At 41.5% G+C, this 17,079-nt stretch overlaps 1 protein-coding gene across 1 annotated transcript in view; it reads right to left on the bottom strand.

Moving 5' to 3' along the window:
• Positions 1-770: 770 nt before the first annotated feature.
• LOC124697681 overlaps positions 771-17,079 on the bottom strand; it is a 41,955-nt gene continuing 25,646 nt past the window's right edge. The window contains exons 2-4 of the mRNA XM_047230231.1: positions 2,777-3,202; positions 1,982-2,059; positions 771-989 (exon numbers count right to left, since the gene is read on the bottom strand). Coding sequence (XP_047086187.1) covers positions 968-989; positions 1,982-2,059; positions 2,777-3,202 — 526 coding nt within the window. The 3' untranslated portion in view covers positions 771-967. The remainder of the gene's footprint in view (positions 990-1,981; positions 2,060-2,776; positions 3,203-17,079) is intronic.

Here is a 17,079-nt window from a genome sequence, read left to right on the forward strand (position 1 = left end):
TGGTAGGACAAAAGATGTTGTACAAGTTTCTCATTGCGAGCACGTATGACTATATATGGAAAACATGCCTACATGATTAATGATCTTGATGTTCTGTCTTAATGCTATTTCAATCCTATCAATTGCCCGACTGTAATTTGTTCACCCAACACTTGTTATTGGAGAGTTGCCACTAGTGTAGATAGCTGGGAACCCCGGTCCATCTTTCATCATCATATACTTGTTCTACATATCATTGGAAGTAGTATCAACTATTTTCTGGTGCCATTTCTCTCATATTACTGCTACTGCTGCTGTGTTACTGTTACTACTGCTCTCACACTACTGCAGAAACCCTTATCAGTGACACACACTTTTTACTCATCAGTGACTGGCAAGCTGCCTGTCACTAATGTGCAGTCACTGGTACTGCCTGTCACTAGTGATGAGCAAGTTGCCTGTCACTAGTAGATGTTACTAGTGACAGGCAGAAAACATGAATGTCACTAACATGATCAAAGGACACAGTCATGTTGGGTTCTTTAGTGACTAGCACATTATCGTGCCCGTCACTAGAATGAATTTCGGTATTAAAAAAAATTGTGTTTTCCGCGCATATCAGTAACAAGAAGGTGCGGTATATCATTCAGTAGGAACAATAATATTAAATTCAATGAAGGCACCATATAAATCATGTGTATTACAGGGGACATATCACTCCAAAGCCAAAGTTGAAGATCACTTACGTAAAGTTTAAATACTTCTAAGATATTTAACTTACACTCGGAACATTGACAAGTTCTAATGATCAATGCTGATCTTTAAGAACACCCGCTAATTTTATTGGAACCACTTTTACCAAATAAAGCATATCTAATGTAAGCGATATCTAAAACAGATCATATATGATATTATGTGATAACTTGGCCCGTTCGTAATATTGCAGCAACATCCTTCATTGGAACACAATTGTGCAAGTCTCACAACTTCAGAGCGTCATCGCTAATACCCCGTCACATGTCGCGAAGAATCTCTTAACATCAAACCTTAAGTATAGAATGAAACATTACTTTAGTACTAATGTTGGAAATGATATAGTGGAAAATAATGCCTAAACTCATGCGTCAAAATTTTCAAAGCATGAACCCACAAAATTATAAATCTTAAATCTGTGTAACTATCTTTTGAAGTTCTATAGTCACCACTTGCATCACATATTAGCTAATGGACATTCATAACTCATAGAAAGTCAAATCCGTTGTACTTCAATTGTCTATTGCATTTAGAATGCGCTGTGATGAAACTCCAAAGAGCTATTTAACAAAGGGTATAGTTTCTAGAAATATACATTAGATATTCATAACTTTTAACCAAAATAACCAATAGCTAGAAAATCATGTACATATATCAAATTAAATAAGTTTATTAATTATTACACGCCATATTAGGAATGACATTGTATGCCTCGACAACTTTAGTTGAAAGGCTCTGCTCAAAGAAGAAGGACGATAGCATCGTTGGTTCAGAAAAATGTGTATAATGTTAAATCATCATATGGTGACAATTTGTGGAAGTGGAAAGTGGAGTATCCTTGTTTTCTCTCGAGGTAGAGAAATTCTCATAAGAATAAGCATAGACATGCTAGGCGCTTGGCTATGACTATTAGGTTCCCTCTATTTTCACCAAAATATTTTATAATTAAGGACAAAAAAGGATCACACTTACACAGCTTTGTAGTCAACAAGAGAATGGAGGTTACATGTTCACTCTTTGTGGTAAGAAATTCAGATTCTAGCAGATCAGGGATAAAACTACAAAATGGGATGTTGTAGGTGAATTTGGAGACAAGCAGGGCCATGCAAAAGATTTTATAGACCTTGTGCTAATTAATACAATACAAATCAGACAGTAATGATATCATCATTTGCTGATGCAGCAACTACTTAAAGATTCATACACCATAACTAATCTGGAATTAACCCGAGAGGGAGATAGAGTGTACCTGCTAGCTTTGTTGTTCACTTGAGTTCCTCTAGGCCATGTGCCCTTATATATCCATGAAATACTGATAATTAGTAAACTGCGAATGACACAAGGGTCAAGTTATAAGCATCTAATGGACTAGACCACAGTTATGTTCAATTCAGTTACGAGCATACAATAAGAACCACTCATATTCCCCTTTTCTGTGAAAATAGCACAAGTGTAAATGATATAGACCACCCAAAGAATGTGTTCCCGGCTACTGTTATATAAAGAAGTAATATAGAAGTTCAGTCACGTGTAAAGTCCAAGGATTTAACTAACAGTAGCATCTTTTCTAAACTAAGCCTAACATGACTGATTAGCATCAGACCTCGCTACACAAAATCATAAGATACATGGCCCAAACATGCCTATGACTCCAGATGCTCCAGAAAAACAGCTAGAAAGAATTAAGCTATTTCCTAATGTCCCTGTAGTTTTCAGCTCTTTCCCGTATACCTCAAAGGTTACAGATATAGCCAAACAAAAAAATACATAGTAGCAATAGATGGATACCAAAAAGGCCAAGAATTAAAAAGTAACGAATCTCCACTTCTGCAGTAGTAGATATAAACTATGAGAATAGAACACGTACATTACAGCTCGCCCGACAATTTTCTGAACCTGGCCCTCAATCCCACATACGTACGTGAGGCCTACTCTCTGATCCAAACTGCAAAGGTGGGAAAATCTACTCCTTTTCGAGTCTAGCCACGGACACTGCTATAGAAATTGCTATGGAGGAAACGTTGCAAAACAACTGAGTACTAACCAATCGGGAGGCGGGTGTCTGGCTAGCGACCACGGCGGCACAACAGCTTCACGGAGACGGTCGGGCGGGCGGCGTTGGGATGCAGGGCCGTCGTAGCCGGAAACGGGATGGATGGCGCGTTCGACGAGACGACGACCCAGGGCCGATCGATCCAGATCGAGGGTCGGGAACGACGGCGCGTCGACCTGGGTCGTGGCCGGGTCACAGCCCCATTCAATCGCTGCTGCAGTCCGTCCTTCCGCAAGAGAAAACCAGTAATCCCGCCAAAGTCCTCCCGTGCACCTTATGTGTCCGCCGGCGGCCAGCCGAATGCTTGAATAGATGAAGAACTGGATCGTGATTGGGGTGGGGTGGATCGTGGGGAAGAAGCAGATGTGATGGGTCAAGTGCGAGTCATAACTGACGTGGTAGTGGGCTGACGCGGACCTGCAGACCCGTAATTTTCAGTTATTTTTATTTGCTAAATAAATTTATATGTTTTGCAAAAAACAATTTGCTGAGAGGCAGATGAGTGGACACGACCTAATTTATCAGACCGGGTCATCAACCCCAAATTAAGTGGATCACTATCTAGGTACCAAACTGGCGTCCCGAGATATATACCTTTGTTGATCCTATTGCTGGAGCGCAGCGACCAACAAACGGGACTCGACCAGCTGGTACAATCGGGAGGTGTATTGGGGTCCTGCCAAATAGCAGGCTGACCAGAAAGGAGGAGGAGCTGGTGGGCTAGGTGGGCTCTCCATAAAATGGCTAGTGACATGCTATTTTACAAGCCCGTCACTAGCATATTTCTCTTCACATCTAGCCTCTAGAAAAAGGTCTAGTGACATCTCTTTTTATGCGTCTGTCATTAGTATTATGTACTAGTGACAGGCTTATATGTGCCTGTCACTGGTTTACTTACTAGTGACAGACATAAATTTGCCCGTCACTAATCACTCGGAGGCTATAAGCATTTCTGCAGTAGTGTCATATTACTGCTGCTTTCACATCACCCCTGTTACTAGTGCTTTTCCAGGTGCAGCTGAATTGACAACTCAGTTGTTAAGGCTTATAAGTATTCTTTACCTCCCCTTGTGTCGAATCAATAAATTTGGGTTTTACTTCCCTCGAAGACTGTCGCGATCCCCTATACTTGTGGGTTATCAAGACTGTTTTCTGGCACCGTTGCCGGGGAGGCATAGCTCTACTCATAAGTTCACCTGGGGAGTACACTCTACCTCTCTCTCTATTTTATTTTATTTTGTTTTGCTTAGTTTACTTTTGTCTAGTTTACTTGTGCTTAGTTTATTTATGTCTAGTATTATTTTGCTTAGTTTAATTTTGCCTAGTTACTTTTTGTCTTGTTTTATTTTCCTCATATACCTGAAAATCCATAAAAATTTGAAAAACCTAAAAATTAAAAACTGCTGTTATGGGAGAACCCATAACCTACTTGGAGCTTATAGAATATTATAATAATTATAGAGAATCAAGAGCGGGAAAAGTGATGAGTGTTGTGATAGAAAAACTGAATACAATTGCTAAAATCTTGCTTAAACGCCATGATATAAACTGTTGCTCTCAACAGGACACTAAACATCTTAAATTTCAATGTGGCTTTAGTGAGGAATTTTTAATTAAGAACTATAATCGGAATATCTATATTCATTTTGGGTTTGAAGAGGTAGAACAATTTGTCATATTTATGGGAGCCTCTGAGATAGAATCCGTCATGGTTAAAAATTATGAAACTTGTGTTGTTTGTAAGGACCTTAAAGATTATGTCTCTTCTATCCTTAATTTTTGCAACGAAAGTTACACTGATAATCCTTATATCATTGATTATAAAGAGAGACTCATTAATGCACAAGAATGCACTCACAATTTGCAGGGACCTGTAGAAGAAGAAATTGATGAACCTGAAAGCTCATTGGATGAAAAAGAGGAGGAAATTGATGAACCTGAAAGCTCATTGGATGAAAAAGAAGAGGAGAGTGATGAACAAAAGGAGGAAGAATGGATTAGCTACCCATGCCAACCTTCTAATGAGAGTAACTCTTTATCTCTTACACTATTTGATTGTCCTCCATGCTTACCGAAAGAGGTTGAATGTTATGTTCCTGTGGATTCTCTTGAAATATTCCCTATGAGTAAAACTTGTGAGAATAATTATGCTACTGTTATTTATGATAATCCATGCTACTTTGATAAATCTTATGATAATGCTTTGTTTGTGCCTCGATGTCGAAATGCGTGGTACTAAAGAATTTTGCGTAGCAAATGTTTATGATAAAGCTCTTGATGATGGTCCTATGTTACTTGATAATATTAATTGTACTACTAATGAAAATGGGATTGGAGAGGTCTTGACATTATCTATGAGTCCCATATCTCTTGAGATTGATCAACCATCTTGTTATATTATTGATAAAAGTGTGTTTGAAAGTTTTAATCGCACTATTTTTGAGCTTGATAAAAATTATGTGTTTATGGATCATGAAAGACATGTTTTATGTGATAGTTATGTTGTTGAGTTTGTTCATGAAGCTACTGAAAATTATTATGAGAGAGGAAAATATGGTTGTAGAAATTTGCATGGTACTAAAACACTTCTCTACATGCTGAAAATTTTGAAGTTACTCTTGTTTTATCTTGTTATGCTTGTCACTTTGTTCTTCATGAATTTATTTGTGTACAAGATTCCTATGCATAGGAAGAGGGTTAGACTTAAATGTGTTTTGAATTTGCTTCTTGATTCTCTCTTTTGTTTCAACTCTTATTTCTTGCGAGTGCATCATTAAAACTGCTGAGCCCATCTTAATGGCTATAAAGAAAGAACTTCTTGGGAGATAACCCATGTGTTTATTTTGCTACTGTTTTGTTGTGTCTTGGAAGTTGTTACTACTGTAGCAACCTCTTCTTATCTTTATTTTATTGCAATGTTGTGCCAAGTGAAGCCTCTAATCGAAGGTTGATACTAGATTTGGATTTCTGCGCAGAAACAGATTTCTATCTGTCACGAATCTGGGCTGTTTTCTCTGTAGGTAACTCAGAAAATTATGACAATTTACGTGCGTGTTCCCCAGATATGTACGCAACTTTCATTAGTTTTGAGTTTTCTGATTTGAGCAACGGAAGTACCTCTTTAAAATTCGTCTTTACTGGCTGTTCTGTTTTGGCAGATTCTGTCTTTTTTTTTTTGCATTGTCTCTTGCGGACTTTAAGCAAGGCTTTCTACACGTGGAGAGCTGTAGCTAATGTTTTATTGAGTTCTTGCAATGTGTCACTACAGGACCAAGGTGGATTCAAGTTTTTTGAGTACTAACCCCTCTAATGAAGTTTATGAGAAGTTTGGTGTGAAGGAAGTTTTCAAGGGTCAAGAGAGGAGGATGATATATGATCAAGAAGAGTGAAAAGTCTAAGCTTGGGGATGCCCTCGTGGTTCATCCCTGCATATTTCAAGAAGACTCAAGCGTCTAAGCTTGGGGATGCCCAAGGCATCCCCTTCTTCATCAACTTATCAGGTTTCTTCTATTGGAACTATATTTTTATTCGGTAACATCATATGTGCTTTACTTGGAGCGTCTGTGTGCTTTTATTTTTGTTTTTGTTTGAATAAGATCGGATCCTAGCAATCCTTGTGTGGGAGAGAGACACGCTCCGCTTTTTCATATGAACACTTGTTCTTCGTTTTACTTTTAATGTTCAATGATAAAAGTTGGAAGCTATTGCACTTGTTGTAATTTGGTTGGAAACAGAAAATGCCTCATATTGTCTTGAATAATTTGACACTTGGCAATTGTTTTGAGCTCTCAAGTAGATCATGATTAAGTTTTTCATGTAGTTTAAACCTATTAGTGGAGAACTACTGTAGAGCTTGTTGAAATTGGTTTGCATGATTGGTCTCTCTTAAGGTCTAGATATTTTCTGGTAAAAGTGTTTGAGCAACAAGGAAGACAGTGTAGAGTATTATAATGCTTGCAATATGTTCTTATGTAAGTTTTGCTGTACCGGTTCATACTTGTGTTTGCTTCAAATAACCTTGCTAGCCCAAAGCCTTGTACTGAGAGGGAATGCTTCTCGTGCATCCAAAACCTTGAGCCAAAACCTATGCCATTTGTGTCCACCATATCTACCTACTATGTGGTATTTCCTGCCATTCCAAGTAAATACTTCATGTGCTACCTTTAAACAGTTCAAAACTTTACTATCTCTTATTTGTGTCAATGTTTTATAGCTCATGAGGAAGTATGTGGTGTTTTATCTTTCAATCTTGTTGGGCAGCTTTCACCAATGGACTAGTGGCTTCATCCGCTTATCCAATAATTTTGCAAAAAGAGCTGGCAATGGGGTTCCCAGCCCCAATTAATTAACTTGCATTAATAATTCTCTTCACGTGTTTTGCCCTGATCTATCAGTAAGCAACTTAATTTTGCAAATAGACACTCCTTCATAGTATGTGAATGTTGGAAGGCACCCGAGGATTCGGTTAGCCATGGCTTGTGTAAGCAAAAGGTTGGGAGGAGTGTCATCCATAAATAATGAAACTAAAATACATGTGTAAACAAAAGAGAAGAGGGATGATCTACCTTGCTGGTAGAGATAACGTCCTTCATGGGAGCCGCTCTTGAAAGTCTGGTTGATGAGGTAGTTAGAGTGCCCATTATCATTCGTTGACAACAACAAACACCTCTCAAAACTTTACTTTTATGCTCTCTATATGATTTCAAAACTTAAAAAGCTCTAGCACATGATTTAATCCCTGCTTCCCTCTGCGAAGGGCCATTCTTTTACTTTATGTTGAGTCAGTTTACCTACTTCCTTCCATCTTAGAAGCAAACACTTGTGTCAACTGTGCATTGATTCTTACATACTTTCTTATTTGCATTCATCATATTACTTTATGTTGACAATTATCCATGAGATATGCATGTTGAAAGTTGAAGGCAACTGCTGAAACTTATATCTTCCTTTGTGTTGCTTCGATGCCTTTACTTTGAATCTATTGCTTTATGAGTTAACTCTTGTGCAAGACTTTTGATGCTTGTCTTGATAGTACTCTTCATGAAAAGTTTTGCTATATGTTATCTATTTGTTAGCAACTATAGATTATTGCCTTGAGTCACTTCATTCATCTCATGTGCTTTGTAATAGTATGATCAAGGTTATGTAAGTAGCATGTCACTACAGAAATTATTCTTTTTATCGTTTACCTACTCGACGACGAGTAGGAACTAAGCTTGGGGATGCTGATACGTCTCCAACGTATCCATAATTTCTGATGTTCCATGCTTGTTTTATGACAATACTTACATGTTTTGCTTGCACTTTATGATGATTTTATGCGTTTTCCGGAACTAACCTATTAACAAGATGCCACGGTGCCGGTTCCTATTTTCTGCTGTTTTTGGTTCCGGAAAGGCTGTTCGGGCAATATTCTCGGAATTCGACGAAACGAAGACCAAACATCATAATTCACCGAGACGGACCGGGACACCGAAGGGGAGTCGGAGGGAGGCACTGGGGCCCCCACACCATAGGGCCGCGCGGGCCAGCCCCGGCCGCGCCGGCCTATGGGGAGGGCACCCTGTTGCCCCTCCTGCGCCGCCTCTTCGCCTATATAAACCCTTTCGACCTAAAAACTCGATACCAATTGACGAAACTCCAGAAAGACTCCAGGGGCGCCGCCACCATCGCGAAACTCCGTTTCGGGGACGAAGTCTCTGTTCCGGCACCCTGCCGGGACGGGGAAGTGCCCCCGGAAGCCATCTCCATCAACGCCACCGCCTCCATCATGCTCCGTGAGTAGCTCCCCCATGGACTACGGGTTCTAGCTGTAGCTAGTTGGTATTCTCTCCCCTATGTACTTCAATACAATGATCTCATGAGCTGCCTTACATGATTGAGATTCATCCGATGTAATCGGTGTTGTGTTTGTCGGGATCCGATGGATTGTTACGTTATGATTGTCTATCTACAAAGTTTATGAAGTTATTGTTGCTGCAATCTTGTTGTGTTTAATGCTTGTCACTAGGGCCCGAGTGGCATGATCTTAGATTTAAGCTCTATACTTATTGCTTAGATTGTATCTACAAGTTGTATCACATGTCTATGTCCGGAACCAAAGGCCCCAAAGTGACGAAATTGGGACAAGCTGGAGGGAAAGGCTTAGATATGAGGATCACATGTTTTCACCGAGTGTTAATGCTTTGCTCCGGTGCTCTATTAAAAGGAGTACCTTAATTTCCAGTAGATTCCCTAGAGGCCTGCTGCCACCGGCTGGTAGGACAAAAGATGTTGTACAAGTTTCTCATTGCGAGCACGTATGACTATATATGGAAAACATGCCTACATGATTAATGATCTTGATGTTCTGTCTTAATGCTATTTCAATCCTATCAATTGCCCGACTGTAATTTGTTCACCCAACACTTGTTATTGGAGAGTTGCCACTAGTGTAGATAGCTGGGAACCCTGGTCCATCTTTCATCATCATATACTTGTTCTACATGTCATTGGAAGTAGTATCAACTATTTTCTGGTGCCATTGCTCTCATATTACTGCTACTGCTGCTGTGTTACTGTTACTACTGCTCTCATATTACTGCTGCTTTCACATCACCCCTGTTACTAGTGCTTTTCCAGGTGCAGCTGAATTGACAACTCGGTTGTTAAGGCTTATAAGTATTCTTTACCTCCCCTTGTGTCGAATCAATAAATTTGGGTTTTACTTCCCTCGAAGACTGCCGCGATCCCCTATACTTGTGGGTTATCAATGACACCGGACGATGGACAATCTCCTCGGCCTCCACGCGTGTCCCTTCGACCACCTACGCGCGCGTCCATGGCGGCGGCGGTTCGCTCGATCTTCACGATCGGCTCACGCGGCGCTCACGCCCGTGCGGAACAACCGGCGTGAAGCCCCCGCGGCGCATGGTCTTCGCGACCGTTGGTTGGCCGACGCGCGCAGCCCAGGAACCGCCCTCGGAGGCGGCGGCCGGCCACCTCTAGCGTGGATTGCGGCAGCGCCCTCCGGCGTGACCCCCTGCAGCATGACGGCATCGCCCGTTCCCGCAGCCACCCGACGCGGCCGCGCCCATTCCCGCGTCCTCCCGACGCCCCTGCAGCGGCGCCCGCATGAGCGCTCCAGCGAGGCTCCCAACGCCCCCATGGCAGCGCCGGCGAGAGCGCTCCCGGCGAGGCTCCCAACGCCCCGTGGCGGCCAGCCCACGGGAGCCTCCTCGCCTCGGCTCCGCCTGTGCCGAGCCTCCATGGCGGCGGCGGCGATAGGCGAGTCCGGCGCCCGGCCTTGACTCCACGGCGGCGCGGATTTTTTACTCCCTCGACGGCGGCATCTTCGGGCGTGGAGGCCGTGACCACCAGCGCGTTGTGACGAGGCGGCGCGGCCCTCCCGCGGCGGTGGCGTCTGGCGACCGCTCGTGGCCGACTTGAGCCGAACCAATTGCTCGATTGGTTAACGTCCAGTGGATGGAAATCTTATCCCTTCACCAGTTTTGCATCAAGTTCCTTGCACTTCGTAGGATTTGGCAAAGCAACCTGAAACGGTGGTTCATGTCAATGTTGCATTTTACCCGAATATTTTTGGGAATTTGCAGATTGTCATTTTAACAATACTATTTACTAGTATTCCATCAGTTTTAGACCCAGTATTGTTACAATACTATTTCTGTTGAGTACTAAATATTCCAGAATATATATGACGTAATATATCTCCATGACCCAACATGTTGAGATTTATTATGTCCATTATTTGCAATAGAGAATTTTAATTTCTTGTAAATATAAATAAGAATCAATTCATGGTCTTAATTAAGCCATCGGCTTAATACGATAAAGAAGTTGTAAGACAGTAGTAGTACTTCTGTTCAAGGTCGAGTGCAACATCAAATCATCATCACGTTGAAAATTTGTTACCATGATCCTCTGAAAATGGGCGCATCCGCTAAAACTTGCAAAGTATAATGATACAAAATTGTGAGACCGTACTAGTACTTATGTTCAAGGTCTAGTGCAACATCAAATCATCATTACATTGAAAATTGTGTTACCATGATCATGATCTATCTCTGAATTTGGCGCATCCGCTAAATCTCGCAAAGTATAATGATAAAAAAAAATTGTGAGACTGTACTAGTACTTATGTTCAAGGCCGAGTGAAGGATCAAATCATCATCATGTTGAAATTTGTTACAACGATCATGACATATCTCTAAAATTGGCGCATCCGCTAAATCTTGCACGTGGCGCATCTCGGTGCGAAGCAACAAGCCGGTGCTATCAAGGTAGAGGCGTCGGTAGCGTCATCGGGCTCTCCTCTTTTGATAGATCTTCTACATGGCGTGGCGCACCGCCCACCGAGAAGCAGTCACATGTGAGATCGAGGTGGAGACGTCGACGTCATCCTCGAGGCGCGACCGCCCTTCTACGAGCCAGAGTCGACTCAAGGTATGAATCCATGCGCTGTCGCGTCCCTTCTGCATATGAAGTGGGATGCCTTAGATTTATTGTTCTTCTCTTACGATTATTTCTAGCCGGACATGTGTGCTCTTTCTCTGAATATATTGCTTGAAAATCTAACCAAGTTACTTAAATTCACTTCGTTCTTAATCTTGCGTGCTAATTTTGTTATTTTTGCTGACAGTGGTGCGCGCAAGGAAATTTATTTCTGGGTGTGCTGAGCTGTTAGGCCTAAGTCGAAATCCTCAGCTAAACAAGGCCTCAGCTTAACACATAAAAAGGTGTTCAATCTCGCCCACAATGTCCTCTTCTTTCATCTTCCTTTATTGGAACTTGTTTTGCAGACAAGGAAAGTGGCACGTGTAATGTGAGTAAAACCCTCTTAGCCAAAATCAGCTACGAGCAAGATTTTATGTATTGTAGATTCCCCAATTGACTCTCATCCCCAATGTAGTCTTTTTTATGTCGAGTATAGACTTCTTTACTGGATGTATACTATCGTACATGGCATGCATTTGCCTAATGAGGAGCATTGTATTGCCATTCTAGCCAACCTGATCGATCTGTCAAGCTTCATGCACGAGATGCCATGTTTAATTTACTCCCTCGCTCCGATCCATATTTCTTCGTGTAAAATGAATGTGAATCGGAGGGAGTACTCTTCTTAGATAGTACTATACCAGTTCAAAAAAAAGTACTGTACTACTACATCACAAATGCATCAAAAGAGTACTACATCACAAGACCACCACGGTTGTACTAGTAGAGTTTAATGCTTAACTTCCAAAGGGAATAAGATTACACATATGAACTTTAAACAAGCGCCGTCCGATGTCTGCTTGTTTGGGAGCACAACATAAATAATACTACCCCCGTCCATACATAAGTGACTAAACTTTGTCTCGAAGATGGTTTCATCTATATATGTTTTTAGTGTGTAGATACATCCGTATCTTGAAGGAAAAAGGTGAGCCGCTAACTTTTTGAATAGAGTGAGTAATACAATTCGGATAAGCAATGGTGTAGTAAAACAAATACTCCTTCCCATCATAAAACAAAACACGAGATCGACTCAAATATATGTACAGATCACAAAAAAGGTTTCATCGGAACCCGAACATATACATGCGAGAGATGACCGTTTGATCACATAAAACAAAGGTTTCGTGGCATATTTGTGCCCCCAAAACAAGCGAGACGTAGGAAAGCGCCAACGTACTAGCAGCTAGCACTATGGAGCTGCGAGTACAAACAAATGGTGCAGCGACATTTCCACCGAACGAAAACTAAAAGACATCGAGACCAAACAAAAGCTGGGCTATCACTTCTTGCCCAAACAAGCCTTGCTCCTTCATATGCGACTTCCTTTTCTCTTATGGATGTTGAACTTTGAATTAGATGGGTTCTCGACAGCGCGTTCTTTTTCGTGTCCTTGATGTTGCACTCGGATCAGGTCGGTTACTGTCAGGAAGTGAACAAATTGATCAGCAAAAGTCATATGTAAATGAATGCAAAGGTTACATATGAATGACTAACCCGGTCTAACTGAGTAGGGATGTAAAGTGCACCAACGTCTAGCAGAATTGTACTTTCTCCACTACCAGTTGCTCATATCTAATTGGAATACTCCCTCCTTTGCCCGTACAACCAGCTCATTTTTGTCCTCAAATATGCAGAGTAACCTTACTGCATGTTTCCAATTGTATGGAAATGATGTGTCAAGGCCAAAAAAGTATCCAATTCAAAATTTATATGACATGTCCATGACTCGTGATCGCCTGTTGATGATCTTGTACTGGCCCATGTTTGTAGGGTGAAGTCTCTTATAACGAGCAAGGGCAACATCTCCATTATGTCCCTTGAAGATGTGAATGTTAAGCATGAATATATCATGCGTCTCATGAGGGCACCGAATATATTTCGAGCCTTCTTTGCATGGTCAAGCTCAATGATATATCTAGAATTCGTTGGCCAGTACAAAATACCCCCTATGAGAGTTGCCGGTCTACGGTCAATCTCTGACAGCATCGGAGTTGATCGAGCTAGAAACTCCCATTCTTTTGAATCTGGTGAGTAGATATGAGCATGTGCATCGTAACGTTTAGTTGTTATCCAAACAACCGAGAACTTGCCACAATGTGTAAACGGTTCAGAGTTGTTTCTCGAACAGAGAATTGAGCCGCTGCTTTCAATTGTGTGATTGCGCCACAATGGTGGTTCTGGTATCGCTGTGAGAACTTGCCTAATTGGATCCCAGATTGATATATACCCACTGGATACATTAGAATGGAGTAGCACCATACCATCGTGGCATCCCAGGACATAGATTTTGGGACCGTTCACTTGAGACGGGATTGCCAGCATCTGCAAGATGGCCGGGTGAAGATCATGCTCTGTGATGAATCGATTGTCCTCGGAGTTGTTGGTGAAAAACCCTAGCAACGGGTTTCCTCCGTTGTGTGACACAATTAGCTTTCTGAAATAATTGCTTCCCATACATTGCCTCCATGCTTTCTTGGTGCCTGATGCAGCTAGTAAGCAGGTTGGATGGGGAGGAAGCTCGACAAGAATCCGAGAGACTACATCTCCGAGCAGATCGTTGATTGTTGTGGGTGTCCTTCGACCGAAGCTGGTAGGATTATGCAAATCGCACGATGCATCGTCAAAATTATGTAAACAGCACACTGCATCATCTATTTTTTAAAACAAAATGCAACATCTAATTTGACTAAGCAGCAAAATGCATCATCTAATTCATCATCAAAGTTTCCTAAACTGCACGGTGCATCAGCAAAATCAAAATAGTGTAAACAGCACAATGCACCAAGCAAAATCAAAATAATGTAAACAGGACAATGCATCACAAAAATCAAAATAATGTGAACAGCACAATGCATCAGCAAAATCAAAATATTGTAAACAGGACAATGCAATTGTAATCCTGTTGCATAATCAATGAAGCCCTTAATTTGCAAAAAAAAACACCACAAAAATAGGACGCACCAACGGAAGGCAATCTCGCATATACAATAATAATTGCTAACGTGTCAACACGATTGGAGGAAAAAGAGACCTCTACAGGACCCAAAACGCTGTGGTAACATCAGATGGGGTTAGCTTTGATATAGGTAATAAAATGTAAACAGCACAATACATCATCTAAGTTGACAACAAAATTCTTCATCGAAATTTCCCACACTGTTCAAAGAATCAGAAAAATTACCTAAAAGGCTAAAAGAGCAAAATGCATCATCAGAGTAAAATATATGTAAACAGTACAATGCATCATCCAACTTTTGGCTAAACAACAGAGAGCATTAGCTAGGTTGACAGAAGAAAAAAACAAAAAAAACCATGAAAAATTCCTGAAGAGGTGAGTGCATCAGAAAAATTACTACCTAAAAAGCATAATGAATCACCCAAATTACAAAAGAAGCAGAATGCATCATCAAAAATACAAAAACATCTCAATGCATCATCACGTCTGGTTTGGGCAAAAAACCCAATCCACCAGATCTAACCTCATTGCGGTTGGGGAAGGTAGAACTTACAAAGGGGTTGACGAGTCACGATCATATGCAACAAGCGCCGCCTTAGATGAAGTCACCATCCAAGCTCTCGACGCGTTCAAAGCAGCCAGCTTCGAAGCCTCCGACGGTTCTCCCGGCTGCGCCGCCAAAACTCTCGAAGCACGCGCCAAGACTTTCCAACAAAATGCAGCTTCGATACGAGCATTTGCCAGCGCCACCCGGGGCCGTCCTAGCCACCGCCTTCGCCTTTGCCTCCGCATCCGCATCCGCATCCGCTTTACATGTCTCCGCCGATGCATGCAGAGCATCCGTCTCCGCTTTCCATGTATCCGCCGACGCAGTGTAGGCATCGAGCGACGCCGTTTTCATTTCCTAGAAAACCCGAGTAAGTTACTCACATTGCAATCCCCAAATTAAGGTTATATCGAACACAATGACCGATGAACCTCTGTACTCGCCGGAGGTTGGAGATGTACATACCTGCGAAGATCGGTCCGGTGGTGCTTGACGGTGGTGCGTCGGGGACGGGGGAGAACTCGGCGGGGAGAATGGTGGCGCGGCCCAAGACGGCGGCGCGGAGAGGGGCGACGGTGCGGTCATCGAACCTCGGCAGACAGTATTTTGTATATATATATGAGAAGAAGAATAAAGTCTGGTCGAATGAGGCAGCGCGACCGGCGAGTACAACCGAAGGCTACTAGTGCTACCTTGGAGTATTGTAGTAATATAACATAAGAAAAATAATGGCCTTGTTTAAACCACTCTTGTCAATGTGGCATCGCGTCCAAATTTAATGCATTCCGTGGAAATCGGAATAATGTCTGTAAAAACTCTCATACTAGTGTGGTATATAGCATGCACCGACACTTTTCAACAAAATGTCGTCTCCATTTCATAGGAGACTGCTTGCACACTGGGATACGATGCTGACATGACGAAGGGCGCAGAAGTATTTTGGAGTATTTCATTCGAGCAGATCGGGGCGACGGTGCGTCTTTGGAGGGAATACCGTGTGTGGTGTGTCTTTGGAGGGAATACCGTACGTACTTAGGAGTATTTCATTCGAGCAGACTGCTTGCACACTCGGGATACGATGCTGACATGACGAAGGGCGCGAAGTTTGCGAAAATGGTTGTACTACCATCCGACCATTAGTATAATCATTGCGCGATAGCTTACACGAGAAGGAAAAGAGCCGAACAGCTGTGGATAATAAAAGCATTTGGCTCTTCGAGGATCCTTCTTCTACTGCCTTCTCAAAGGAGTACTACTATTGTAATCTTTTTTTGTTTTTTTGGGACCTTCGGGTCCCTTCCCGTTGAAAAGTGAAGTGTTTCGAATACATTCATATGCCTATGTTTCTATTTTTACAATCAAATAAATAACAAAGGATGACTCAATGCACAAGTTGATCTCATTTTGAAAAAAATTTAAACTTCTTCTATTGTATTCAAATTTGATTAGAAGGAGTCGATCGATTGTACATGCCAATCGTATAGCTTGGTGGGTGGATTGGCATTTGAAGTTTGGTCATTGTGTTCTTGTTTGTTACCACCCTCGCAAGGCACGTCCAAGTATTTCCTGTCAGAATTTATGGCATGTATGTAGTTAAATAACCTACATTATTTCAATTATGAGTTTAATTACTAGGCAAAAGCTTAAAAATCCATACATAGTTGCAGATTAAGATGAACAAATCCTTGAACCTATATCTACAAAATTGATGGCACTAACACATCCTACCAAGCGGAAAGCATGTCTACCCTACTCCTTCCAAAAGGTGGAATTATGACAATAATGTGCAACTGTTAAAATTTGGTAGCCCTCCTTCACAAATAACACACATCTAGCCATTTTTGTACGAGTAATAAAAAAGGAAATCATTCTTTCATGCATGCATATAATTGTTAGAATCTCTTGTTTGTGAAGTTGCTTAAAATACGATCTCTTCCAAACTTGAGGTCATATGATAACTAAAAAGTTTTGTATGGCGGGATTTTGCATCAAAGTACATGCGCACAATACTCACTTGTGGGCGGAAAGCCAAACAAACTCATATTACTAGGTTTGTATTAATTTGTTCTAGAAATTTCACCATCACACATGATTTTGTGCTTGCGTTAATTTTACTTAAAAAACTTCTTCCAAATTCAAATTTTCTTCAAACATGCCAACGGTACATGTCTACCAATTAGGGCTCCTTTGATTTGAAGGATAGGAAAAACATAGGAATAGGAAAGGTATAGGATTGGAATGACATGTCTACTTGAATCCTATAGGAAGATGAAGTTTGTTTGATTGTAGCAAAGG

This window comes from Lolium rigidum, chromosome 3, assembly GCF_022539505.1.
Source record: "Lolium rigidum isolate FL_2022 chromosome 3, APGP_CSIRO_Lrig_0.1, whole genome shotgun sequence".
Lineage (NCBI taxonomy): Eukaryota > Viridiplantae > Streptophyta > Magnoliopsida > Poales > Poaceae > Lolium > Lolium rigidum.